Source organism: Xiphias gladius, chromosome 21, assembly GCF_016859285.1.
Source record: "Xiphias gladius isolate SHS-SW01 ecotype Sanya breed wild chromosome 21, ASM1685928v1, whole genome shotgun sequence".
Taxonomy (NCBI): domain Eukaryota; kingdom Metazoa; phylum Chordata; class Actinopteri; order Istiophoriformes; family Xiphiidae; genus Xiphias; species Xiphias gladius.
The window spans coordinates 21,791,662-21,804,601 of record NC_053420.1 but is presented as its reverse complement, the minus strand read 5'-3'; the positions used below and the strand labels follow the sequence as shown (position 1 = coordinate 21,804,601).

Genomic DNA, 12,940 nt, shown 5'->3' with positions numbered 1-12,940 from the left:
ACATATGCAAATTTAAGAGTTGTTATTTCTGTATACAACTTCGTTGATCTCATCCACACTGCTATTTTTGAAGCCATTTTTCTGGCTTTGGCACAGGAGGATGACATCCTCATTGTTAATTCTGCCTACAAAGTTCTGATTAGCTCAGTTGCTTTTCCAACTGGCCAAACAGACAATTAGCACATCTATTTAAATTGCTGGAAAAAAATGGAAATGTGGGCAGTGATTCAGAGATCTGGAAGCAAGGTAGAGACAATGTACATTAGAAGAGAAATTAATAATATGTCCATCTACTGTTTACCTTTCGTGTCTGAGTTTGTGTTCTTTTTTGACTGTCACAGTAATTCACAATGTAGAAATGCCAAACATTCCTTGGTGTAAGGCTTTATCCCTGCCAGTCATGTTTCCTGGCTGTGTTACATTGGATTAGCTAGGACAGGACTCAGGATTAGACTCCTGTTGCCGCTAAATCTCCCCATTGCAAATGTGTGGACTAGGCTTATATACCACACCTCGACAGGGGGGTAACGTCTGCTGCTCCAAAGACTGGAGGTCAAGTGTACTTCATCCCAGTATCATGAACCTTTGGGATAAAAAACAGTTCCAGAGGTCAGAACTCCTGCTCAGATGTTTCATTAAAGGTCCCATATTGTAGAAAGTGTGATATCCATGTCCCTTTTTTTTTATTATGAAGCAGGTTTAGGTGCTTTAAAAATGCTTAAGTAACACGGAAATGCACACAGCCTGTATTCAGAAAGTGTGCCTCTAAACGAGCCGTCAGGACTTCTGTAAGTTCATTATGTCCCAACTATACAGTCAACGCTCTCAGCCATGCACCTAGCACGGCCCACCCAGACCCTCTATCTAGTGATACGTGGGTCCCGGTTTTTTAATAACTGCATCCACCCAACCGGTTATGAAAGCTAACTCGCTCCACCCAACCAACAAAAATATGCAATAATCAGCCACCCAAATCCGACCCGCAAACCAATTTTTAGCTCTCTTTCACTTTTTCGTGGTCAGAAGTGGCAGATACAACATTATAAAGCACTTCATCTAGCTTTTATACTTTTAATAAAAGTAGTGCACTTTAGCTCTTTTATATATATATATATATATATATATATATATATATATAGAGAGAGAGAGAGAGAGAGAGGCCATTTTACTAATCCAGCCTTCTGTGTGGAATAAGTACATCATTATATTCCTGAGTGCTACGGTTCATACATTAGTTAACTATTTTATTTTCTGTTTTACAAAGGCGAGAAGGAAAACAAAGTTGCTTGAGCGTGCCGCAAAAACAAGACTGACTGTGACTTCTGCTGCAAAGAAACATTCATAGCTGTAAGCATGTAGGCCTTTGTCAGATGTGTATCTATTTATTTGATATATAATAATCAGATAATGACCAACACACGGGTATCAAAACCAAACATCACAGTATATAACACTTTTTAGTTCGGTAATGCAGATTATTGACAGCCAGGGCAAGAGAGGACCTGGACCCTCTGGTGCATGAGTGCGTTTGAGAGAGAGAGAGAGAGGGAGAGAGAGAAAGGGAGAGAAAGAAAGTAAACTAGCTGTCCAACAATCCAACATATCGCACACAATGTTTCTGTAAATTATTTATAACGTAGTCGGAGCGCTGCTGTGATCCGACCCGCCCAAACCCTTGATATTATCTTGTTGTCTGTGTCTGCGTTTGGGTCCAGAAACGAAAGCTATAACACTGCTAATTAATCACTAATTAATGCTTCAATTTGAAAGTGCAAGAGACCAAACCCAAGATTCAAGGACATTAAATAGACAATAGAGATGGCTAATACTCTGGCTGGCTCCCTGCGAATATGTGGTAAGAAGTTAGCCACATGTTAGTGACTTAGCCTTTAGCCTCAGGTCAAGAGCTCAGTGGGTACACTCAACAGAGAAAAGCTGAGCTGAAACTTGAAACTGTGGCTGCCTTGTGGGACATCCAGTGTTCGAGTCAAGATAAAAAAGTCTCCACAGGGGTTTAAGCCCATGGGTGCCTCAGATTATGCAGGACATAAGAGAGTATGGCACCAGCAAAGGAAGCAGCAAGGAGGTGGTTTAAAGGTAAAGTGAACTTCTGTCTGGCAATTGGTGTATCCTACTAAGGCTCTTTCTTGAGGGTTTGGAGGCGTCAGGCAGTAGTTGACACAGTGCCTCCCACTTGGAAGAGGATAAACAAATGAACACATTTAGCAATGTCGGCATGTTGGAAAGCCAGTGAGGGATCTTCTCTTTTCCAGCTATTGCTTCTCACCCCCTTTTCCTAGTTTGCATCCTACCAAAGCCAAGAGAGAGTTAGCTAAAGGAGGGACTATAAGAAACTGGTCGACTAAAAATGTGAAAATGTGAAAAATTAAAAAACCATTAGTTACATGTGCATGACTGACTCAGTTAAATATTTATATTTAAAATGATCACTCAGAGAGAAAGTTAGAAGCTCATTCACGTATATAAGATGTCATGTGGTCAATTGAATGATGTGCATAGAAAGATGTGCCTGCTGAGGAAAAACCCGATTTCGTGCTCGCGGGGCAGCACTGGCGGCTCTCGTCTACAGAAAGTGGCTAAGGTTTGTCCACAAAGTCGCATTTGTGGAAAAGGTTGCTAAGGGGGTAAATCACAAAGGCGCGTTTAGTTGGCAACACTGCCTGTAAACACCCCCTGATGACGTATTAGATGATGTTTGCACCAATTCATTATCAAAGAGCAACGGCCAATGGGAAAACTCCAATACTTTATTGGTATTTGGCTGACCAATCGTGTAACTTCATCATTCAGTCAGTCAGTCATGCACATTTGCGTTTCTAGGGCTGTTGCCTTCCAGCCAAAAAGATTCTCTCTACTGTGAGTCTAAAATTTAAAAACAAACTTGCAAATAATGTGCTCTGGAGAGATTACTGGGAATCTCAAAATTTGGAGCTTCTTCTAAATGGGAACCAATTCACATTTCCAATTCTGGCCAAAGCATCTCTTCTGTCTCCCTCACAGAAAGCACACAAATGCAAACTAACAGTTAAACACTCAGAGATTCAGAAACATGGGTAGTTTGATAGGTATGAGATGGATATTGTACAAGACATTACTGAAACAATTAGCATGTCTCTGGTCTTCTTAACAGAACAGGGGAATGTGGGGGCAATGAGGATAGTGGAAGTGGGAAGGTAGTGTTTGCACTGGCAGGTGCAGCTTATCCTGTCAATGTTGGGGGACTGTAAGGCTGTGTGTTGCTTTTGTGTGTATCAACATGTTTTTTGTGTCTATTGACAGAACAGACCCTGAGCAACATCCCCAGCTCAGCTCTCATGACACCAGAGAAGTGGCAGCACTATCACTGGCACACACACTCTGAGCTCTTTCCAGTCATTTGCACCCGTGGGGACAAAAGCCCAACGTGGAGAAACAGAAAGGGGGGGATGATGACTCTCAGTGGGGGAAAGGCTCATGGAGGGGATTAGTGTGGGTGCATGTGCGCTGCGTGTGTGTATGTAAGCTTGCATACATGCAGGTGTGTGACTAAATCTATGTTTGTATTTGAATTCTTGTGCTCACATGATCCTTGCATGCAAAGTTGTCTGAACACTCTCCATGAGCTGTGGATTGAGATGGGCTGATGTCAGGATTTTAAGGGAGGGGTTGCTTTGCACTCCACACTTGGACGAAGGCGGATTAATTTTTTTTTTTCTAGAGGTATCAGTCAACAAAGGGGAGAAGAGGGGATTAAAAGAGGTGAATTTTAAACTAAAACTTGTTTACAGAGTCAGAGGGTATGTTGCCACATGAAGACAGATATACTCCACCTGTACACTGCGCAGAGATTAGGGCAGCTTCCACAAATAAACAAAAGAGAGAGAGGAGAGGACTGGGAAAGAGAAGACATGGAGGATGTACTGGTAGGGTTGGGAGTTGTTTCACTCTTGGGATGTCTTTTATTGTGTGGAAGAGGGAAAATGCTAAGTTGTGCAGGAGATTGGCCACTCTATCACCATTACTTCTTAAGTGACAGCAGGCACACAAACCTGTCATAATGACCATACGCACACACACACACACACACACACACACACACACACACACACACACACACACACACACACACACACACACACACACACACACACACACACACACACACACAGGCTTCTTTCTAATTTGTGCCAGTAGTTGACTCAGACAGCATCCACAGCCTTTAATCAAACGCAATAGTCTGTTAGTATCATTCATCCCTTTGGCAAACTGGACACCAGAGTGTTTGTGTGTGTTTTCATACAGGTAATCAACCCAATACACACACACACACACACACACACACACACACACACACACACACACACACACACACACACACACAGTTATTAGCCTATCAGAGGGGGCTGCTGCTAAGCCAGAGTAAAATGTTGATTCAGGGGAATATCACACATTAATTACCAGTGGATTTTCCTTCTAATCTGGATGCTTTTACATTTGGTTTAAATCTCTGCTTCTGATCATCAAAACACTAGAGCCTGACCGATACTGGATTTTTTATGCTGATACCGATACCGGTTTTAGGTAGTAAAAAAGTTACAGAGTATTTACTTATATATATGTATATAAAAAGATTAATCTCAAAATACACATACCTATATACAGACATATACATCTCTCTCTCTATACACACACACACACAAACACACACACACACACACATATATATATATAAATATACATATATACACATACATGAACATACATACATACATACATACATATATATATACATATACATACATACATATATATATATGAATCTACGTATGTGTTTTCATAATTTCTAAATTACCATAATCATCTTTTTCCGCATCATGTTCTGTAAAAAAAGTTTTTATATCAGCGCGTGTTCGACCATCTGTGATAGATCAACATCCGCCGAAAAAATTGGCCAACCGATATATGGGTCAGGCTCTACAAGACACTGAAACAAAATTGCATATGCCTGTGCCTGTTTGTGTGTTTTTTCTGTACAAAAATCAATAAGGTTGTATGGAAAAACTCTGGCCTCTGAAATTATTATAGAATAAAAGCCAAGACTGCTATTCACACTTAGACAATTGAATTCATTACCTTAAAATCTCTGCTTTGCACTAGTACAGTAGGATCTGATACAATACTGATGGTGATGGACACCAGGATAGAGCAATGTAAAGTTTCTTCACATACTTGGATCATTATCTAAAAGTGAGACATATTGTGTTTTGCATTTATTTATATGACCTGGGTTAGTCACAGTCTAACTTTTAAGTGGCCATTTATTTCAACCCAACTGGAATTTGCCACAGGTATGAGAGAGTCAAATAAAGATAGATAAGCAGGGAATAGGAGAGGGAGCATGAAAGGAGGCCTGGATGAATGGAGGGCTAGATGGGAAAATGAAGGAAGAGAAGAAGGGAGATGGAAGCCAGCTCAGGATAGACTGTCTATTTAATGCTCAGTCCACATACCCTCTTTATCTCTCACCCTCAGTCCCCTTCTCTCTCAGTCCCTTATCCACATGCAGGTCAGCTGCGAGCAAGTGAGGGGTGAAAAAAAGCAATAGAAAAAGGGACTGCGGTAGCGAGCGCAGAAAGATAGAGCATCCTCCACTCTTCTGCCAATCAGTCTCTTCCTTCAAGCATTGCAGCGTGTGCTGCTTGCTGCACGGTGTGCAAGAGGCTCTTCCATTTAACTTGGCTATGTAAAAGGTTTTCTCAGAGGCCTAAAGGAGGTGAGTGCCAGGGACTAGATAAGGTCCTCAGTCTGCCTGATGGACCCTGCCGGAGGGATGGAGAGATGGGGGGAGGGGAGGAGGGGGAGTCGAGTCCCAAAGAGTGTCTACTGAATACTAGAGGAAGAGTCGTGGGTGTGCGAAGAGAGGGAGTAAGGTGTGGGGCTGTGGGGTAGGGGAGGTGAAGTGAGAGATAATATGTCTCTACCTGTACCTTTTCACCCCATCATTGGTTTAATGTGTAGCTGTTTTCAGTTAACATCAATGTATTGTTAAAAAAATCTAAATATTTGCGTCATCCTCCGTTAACATTCTGCATTCTTTGTTCGTAATGTTTCTGCCTGCTTGTCATCTATGTTTTCCTAACAGTTTCATTCCTTTATTTCCTTAACTTGCACTCTGTAATTTTACTCTCCTGCCTCTGACAATACTTAAGAGCATAACGCTGTTGGTTCCTGCCCTAACACCATACACCAGTGACAACCTTGCCTCTCACAAAGTCTTTTAACAAATAAAAGTTTACTCTGAAAAAAGCAAGCAACATTTATTAAACCACTATGCTTGTGGCTTTTAAAGGGTGCAAAATATCAACTGTGCATTAGTGCTCAGGTGGAGGGAATACAGATCATAATTTCTTAAAAGCACCCAACAAACCACTTTTATTCTTCTTCTATTTTGTTGAAAGAGCACTGCTAGCAAAAGGACATAGTGATGAGAAAAGGAAAGTACATTTGAAAGCTCTGAGAAAGACGGCACTTTGAAAGCTCTCATGAGTGCTGGTCCATCAACAGCAAGTCGTGACTCTCCTCTGTCTGGTGAAACTTTCAATTCATTTACATTTTGACACTGGTATGTGGGTTTGACATTTCGAAGATAGGGAAGAGTGTCTTGTGTCTCAACAAGATTTTACTCTCCAAGGAGAGTGAGTAATATGTCACCTTAAGACTTGTTTTGCTATTCCTGATGTGTTAAGGCTTCTTTTCAGTAAAAGCCTACAGGTTTTTTTTTTTTTTTTTATCTCATTAGTGAGGTTGCCTGTTGTACTTGTCAAAATTTTCAAGTGCTAGTAACTGGCTCTCTAAACCACCACAAAAAAAACTTCAAAGAAAAAACGATGAAAAAAAATGCAGAGTCTTATTGATTTACATAAACTAATGTCAACTCTTCTATGATTTCGCACAGCATGGTGTCACTCTTCAAAACTTGCTTTTTTTATGCAATGCAACTAATGGACACATTTGAGGAAGCATGTTTAAATATGAAGCCTTTCAGATGAGCTTTGGCTATTTCCTTTTGATGGTATGCATTTTTATAAGATGGAAAATTGGTCCTTACCTTCTTCTCCAGTATTTCTAGTTGCTCTTTATAGAAGCTGGTGATGCTGGCCAGTTCCTTCTCTTTCCTCTCCAGTTGTTTGATCTGAAGAGGAAGAAGAAGAAAAGCAAAAAAAAATGAAAATAAACACTTCATTCTCTATAAAAAAGCAGAATATGAAGAAGTAGTTATAGTAACTTGTAGAAGTTCTTTATATTGACACCTGACAATGACACCTGGGAAATGAGGAGGAGAAGGAAATCAATCGATGTACTATTTTTTTTTTTTCATTTGACAATGTTTAAGCTGACATAGTTACTAAGTGGGTAAAATGATGCTCCAGGTAATGGGCTAAAGCAATGTATTCCCTTCCTTTGCTTATGAGCATGCCATGCATCTGGACACAGAGGTAAATGCTGAGGGGAGAAGAAACAAGGTAACCTTTCACTGCCCAACAGATGTAGAATACATCATTATAACAATGGTTTCTGATAAACTGAAAAAAATATCACTGAAAGGACAAAGCTCTGAAGATATATCTCACCTCTGATATCAAATATAATTTAAAGTATCAGTCAACTCTACTTCATATTCCAGTAAAAAAAAAGATTCATTAAAAAAAAAGAAAAATCACAAATTACAAAAAAGGTTATATCAAAACATTATACTTGACAGCATACACGACTACAAACTTCATAGCAGTTACTGGAACTGTTTCCGCTATGTGCAATAATGTAACCATGTAAATGAGCTACTACAATATATCAGCTACTGCACGACTTTAATGTAAATTATAGACTTGTCAAACAGATACATCTTTTCTGCAGCAGTGTGCAAACAAAACATTAAAAATTTCCTGCAACAACAGATTAACAGCACAAACAATTTGGGAGACCATGGTAAAAATGATTATGCCATCCTAAAGTATGTGGCTATAGAATCAAATTGCAGGTTTATGTTTTCCAATATCTTGTTATGTGTTTCCTGATCCATGAATATCTTGATATCATAAATATATGATGTTTGATGGAAATCTATGATAATCTACATGAAACGGACATTGCATCTACACGTAGAAGTAAAAGACAGAAGAATGGTTATTTAATAGGGGGTCCATCTAATGTAACAGAACTTACAAAACTACTGAGATGGCATGTGACTGGCACAGCGGCGGCAGGGGCGGACATGGCGATGCTGGCATTATGATGAGGTGAAACGCTTTAATATGCCCGCTGAGCCAAGCTTTGACAGGCAGCAAGATGGCAGATTGGCTGTAGGAAGACCCATTGCTTGGGCCATGGCGTAGCATCATGCAAGCAGAGGCAGACGTCAAAGAGATACACTGTGAAAACAAGTTGCCAGTTCAGCTTGAAGTCAGAAATTCACATGGACTAGGGATTTTAAATAAAAGACTCACTTTGAGGAAAGATTTGCTAGGAGATGCAACATGACTCTCGTGATGGAGCCGCCTTGTTTTAACAGTATGATGCTTCACAGTGTGTCAGTGTTATTACACAGTTGCATACAATGGGGTGAAAGGAGATTCCTTTATGATAAATATTGATTGTAATAACCTAATAAAGAATAATGAGAACCTATGGTGAAAAAAGAAAATAAGAGAGATGGATAGTAAACAGAGATGTGTAGGATCCAAATTTAAGACAATAGCAAACTCTGTCAAGGCATCAGTATAGCTGAATGGCAAGCACACTACAGTACAGTGATCCTTCACCACTCCATCAGCTCTATCCTTTCATACACAGTGCATCACTAATCCATTTAATTTTAGATCATCCAAGCACAATATTAGAGTGAAGATTTTCTGTTGGATCATGAAATCTATGATCAGACATTTTTGTATGGACAGTCATAGAGTCATTTATTTAGAAATAAAGGTATGGTGCAGCATCTTAATATGAAAGCACAATAACAAATGATTTTTTTATTATTTATATTATATCAAAATTGGCAGATTTGAACCTACTAAAATCGAAATGAATGGCAGCGAGCTGGATTGAACTAAAAACCTTGCGGCTTGGTTTAGGATCTTAGTTTTTATATGCATCTGTCAGAAGTTTGGTCATGCTGTGGAGTGTATGCAGTAGATAAAAAAGGACCTCAGCATTGAACAGCTGCACAATCTGAATCAAATGATGACAACTTAAATGCATAAGAGGATAGATAACATGCACATGGTGTACAAAGACCAGTTGAATCCTCTCTAGAATGCACACATTTGATCCGCAGAAGTTTACATATGTGTGCTTGTGTATAACAATCAATCAGTTCTAGGGCACTTATGAGCACACACTGTTTCTAAACAATAAGGGTAACGAGTGAAGCTGTACTACAACAGTATGAACATGATATGGAATATGAACACAATGAGGCTGGCTGGGAGTGAGGCAGCAAAAGGCATTTATGTAGCACTGAAATAGAAAGTATGCATTACGACATATTACCAGGCGCGCGAGCGAGCACACACACACGAGCACACACACACACACACACACACACACACACACACACACACACACACACACACACACACACACACACACACACACACATAATGTCATGGTGTAATGGGAACTGATTGCTGTACCTGAGTTTTGCATTAGTGGGTGTGATATAGATCAGATGGAGCAACAGCATCTTATCTGGCTGATCTATTGATCTTCTGTGCTCTCAGCTGATATGGATGATACAGCCGTACAAACACACACACACACAAACACACACACACACACACACACACACACACACACACACACACACACACACACACACACACAGAGATTGGCATTACATGTATTGTAATCAAGTCTAATCTTATCCTAATTTATCAGGCACATGCTTCCCCATAGAGCACATCTGAAAATCCATATAATGTGCTCACTGCACTTTTTTTTCTACAGTGGCTGTTTGATGCTTAAGGGCTGTGTGTGTATGTGTGTGTTTAAAATCACCTCTGCCAGCAGCACAGATGATGTGTAATTTTCTAGCTGAATACCTCCCAAAGTGTTGTTGTGTGGAATGGTGGCGGCAGCACACTCACAGCCTCGCTTTAATGCACAATGAAAACATGACATTTGAATAGAGAAGTGAGAGTGAGAGAGAAAAAGAAAGAGGTACAGAGAAAGAGCAAAAAAAAAACAAAAAAACAAACGCTTAAAAAACAAGAAACACTAACAATGGTAGTGTCGCTTACCCAAGAATCCAAATCTGCGGGCTAGGAGAGAGTGAGGGGACAGTGGTTAGCGAGACAGTAGAGGGTATAGGGAAGGCACAAGGTTGGAAGAGATGGTGATAAAGAAAGAGAAGAAGAGGATAAAGACAGGTATAATGAGGAAAAGAAAAAGGGACTTGAAGTAAAGTCAAATTGAAAAAACTATCGGGAATGAGGGGAAAAATGAGAGTGCAAGCAGAGATAACAGAAAAGAAATAAGTGCAAAAGGAACAAGGAGGGCACAAGGTTAGTACAGCCAGTCAGAGTAATCAACACCGTTATGTACAAGCTACACACATTAGGCTGAGGACCACTTGTTAGTGATAAAACCTAATTTGCCAAATGTTGTATGGAATGTAATTTTAACCTCCTTCAGTCTCATAATGCATCCAACGTGTCCCAACACGCATTCTGTAACCAAGTAACTAATAACTAGTTTGCCAAGGTAATCAAACAACACATAAAAGTCTACTCATTAATCTCTACATCGGTCAAACTGGTGGCACAGGCAGCTAAACTGTTTTCCACACACTCAGGATGCTATGGCACATGATTCTCACTGCATTTCAGCCTTATAGCCACACCCTCTGCCCTGTCCACCCATCTGTGTTGTCTCTCTGCACTGCCTTGAATTTAATGAGATCCCTTGATTTTTGTTCAGACTAGAATTACCGTCTCGCAGCTGTATGTCTCCGCCAACCAGTCAAGTTGCAGTTTACATCCATGTCAGTCCAGACTCATAAAATATATGTGGTGAAGACTTTGAAGGAATTTACTTAACGTTATTAAGTGTTTTTTGTCATTATTATAATATGAATTCTTGACTTATGTCCAAAAACGTGTTTTGTGAGGTCACAGTCACCTTGGCCTTTGACCTTTGACCACCACATTCTAATCTGTTCCTCCTTGAGTCCAAGTGGATGTTTGTGCCGTATGTTATGAAATTCCCCCCAGGCGTTCCTAATATATCACGTACAAAAGAATGGGACAGACATACAGACAAACATATGTCTGGAGGGATGTATTTATAAAACACATGATCAGTTTGGCACAACTGCTTGTATGATTTTTTTCTAATCACTGTTAGGTACATCTTCAGTACACAGAAAAAAAGCAAACACAATTTTTTTTAAATCAATAATAATTAAGTCTATTTATTTCAAAGTGTAGTTTTAATGCTGGTATAAGTGTTCATTTTTAACTTTCCCATTAATATCTAAAAGGCAGTTATGTTATACAGGTATGTATTTATTGCCTATTTTACAGCGGCTCTTAGCAGGGCTTAGACCGTCAAAACGGAGGACCACCATCTTACTATCGGTTTTTATATGATCATTTAGAGACCTGTAAATGTATGAGTCTTGAAAGCAGCCATAAAATATTATATGACATCATATTCTAGACTACAATATGTTAGAATACATCTATCCCCATATTAAATAACATTCAGTTAACGCATTATAACACAGACACACAGGACACCATATTTGGGTGTGTCTAGCCTTGCCCACTCAAACCAAGTGCTCCCACTCTGGCATTAGACACAGAACAGAGAGGGATAGATTAGAGCAGTGGGTGGCTCTAATGTTGCCATGCCTCATAAAAACACCATTCAGTTAAATGAGGTGAACTCACAAAGCCAGTTGATACAGTGTGTGTGTGTGTGCGTGTGTGTGTGTGTGTGTGTTTAAAATCACCTCTGCCAGCAGCACAGATGATGTGTAATTTTCTAGCTGAATACCTCCCAAAGTGTTGTTGTGTGGAATGGTGGCAGCACACTCACAGCCTCGCTTTAATGCACAATGAAAACATGACATTTGAATAGAGAAGTGAGAGTGAGAGAGAAAAAGAAAGAGGTACAGAGAAAGAGCAAAAAAAAAACAAAAAAACAAACGCTTAAAAAACAAGAAACACTAACAATGGTAGTGTCGCTTACCCAAGAATCCAAATCTGCGGGCTAGGAGAGAGTGAGGGGACAGTGGTTAGCGAGACAGTAGAGGGTATAGGGAAGGCACAAGGTTGGAAGAGATGGTGATAAAGAAAGAGAAGAAGAGGATAAAGACAGGTATAATGAGGAAAAGAAAAAGGGACTTGAAGTAAAGTCAAATTGAAAAAACTATCGGGAATGAGGGGAAAAATGAGAGTGCAAGCAGAGATAACAGAAAAGAAATAAGTGCAAAAGGAACAAGGAGGGCACAAGGTTAGTACAGCCAGTCAGAGTAATCAACACCGTTATGTACAAGCTACACACATTAGGCTGAGGACCACTTGTTAGCGATAAAACCTAATTTGCCAAATGTTGTATGGAATGTAATTTTAACCTCCTTCAGTCTCATAATGCATCCAACGTGTCCCAACACGCATTCTGTAACCAAGTAACTAATAACTAGTTTGCCAAGGTAATCAAACAACACATAAAAGTCTACTCATTAATCTCTACATCGGTCAACTGGTGGCACAGGCAGCTAAACTGTTTTCCACACACTCAGGATGCTATGGCACATGATTCTCACTGCATTTCAGCCTTATAGCCACACCCTCTGCCCTGTCCACCCATCTGTGTTGTCTCTCTGCACTGCCTTGAATTTAATGAGATGCCTTGATTTTTGTTCAGACTAGAATTA

The 12,940-nt window shown here is 39.9% G+C and overlaps 1 protein-coding gene across 1 annotated transcript in view; it reads right to left on the bottom strand.

Annotated features, from left to right (window-relative positions):
• The window catches only part of LOC120807062 (MICOS complex subunit mic25a-like), a 62,436-nt gene that overhangs the window by 31,530 nt on the left and 17,966 nt on the right, over nt 1-12,940 (bottom strand). Inside the window, exon 5 of the mRNA XM_040158711.1 lies at nt 7,109-7,192. Coding sequence (XP_040014645.1) covers nt 7,109-7,192 — 84 coding nt within the window. The remainder of the gene's footprint in view (nt 1-7,108; nt 7,193-12,940) is intronic.